Below are 639 nucleotides of genomic sequence, written 5' to 3' on the forward strand. Positions count from 1 at the left end.
ATAATAAGAACTGTATGCAAGTGGAAGAAATATATTAGTTTTGACTTCATTCTTTCATATTGTCTGAAATTATTTTTTCTACCTATTTTTAGATCAGTACCTCGAGGCACGACAGCACTTGAATAAATCACTGTCGTGCAACACATCAGATTTGCAGACAGAAGAGGAAGAAGAAGAGGAAATTCGACCCAAGCGAAAGCCAAAACCAATGTTAGTATCTTGTAGTTTTATTTTATTCTGTAAATTCAACTTTAACTCTTTCAAAAACACACATGCTAAGAAAGCTGTGATGGCAACTGTGCAATTATGCATACACTGATCATTGAATATCTCAGTATAAGTAACAGCAGTTTGACGAATGACAATTTGAGGGTTTTTTTATTTTAATATTCAAATGTGCTTCAGTGAAAATAAAGATGATACTGTTATGATGTTAGATTTCAATTACTAGAAAGATTAGAACAAACGATTCATTTTTCCCTCTAATTTAGTCATTTTTTGGGAGATTCAGATGAAGACAGTGAGGATGAAGATCATCAAAGGAAGAGAATCAGGGGCCGACCCAAACCCTCACCACTACCACCAGCTCCTTCTGTTCCACCACCACCTTTCCATTTGCCTGGTAGCAGCGCCCCTCCT

At 36.3% G+C, this 639-nt stretch overlaps 1 protein-coding gene across 1 annotated transcript; it reads left to right on the plus strand.

The window, feature by feature from the left end:
• Positions 1-92: 92 nt before the first annotated feature.
• On the plus strand, positions 93-594 carry LOC106523220 (arp2/3 complex-activating protein rickA; the record flags this gene model as incomplete). The annotated part of the gene is given in 2 exon segments (XM_014016586.1): positions 93-210; positions 492-594. Coding segments are annotated over 2 exon segments (221 nt in total), but the record flags the coding sequence as incomplete, so codon positions are not given.
• Between the last annotated feature and the right edge of the window lie 45 nt (positions 595-639).

Source organism: Austrofundulus limnaeus, unplaced genomic scaffold, assembly GCF_001266775.1.
Source record: "Austrofundulus limnaeus strain Quisiro unplaced genomic scaffold, Austrofundulus_limnaeus-1.0 Scaffold148, whole genome shotgun sequence".
NCBI lineage: Eukaryota > Metazoa > Chordata > Actinopteri > Cyprinodontiformes > Rivulidae > Austrofundulus > Austrofundulus limnaeus.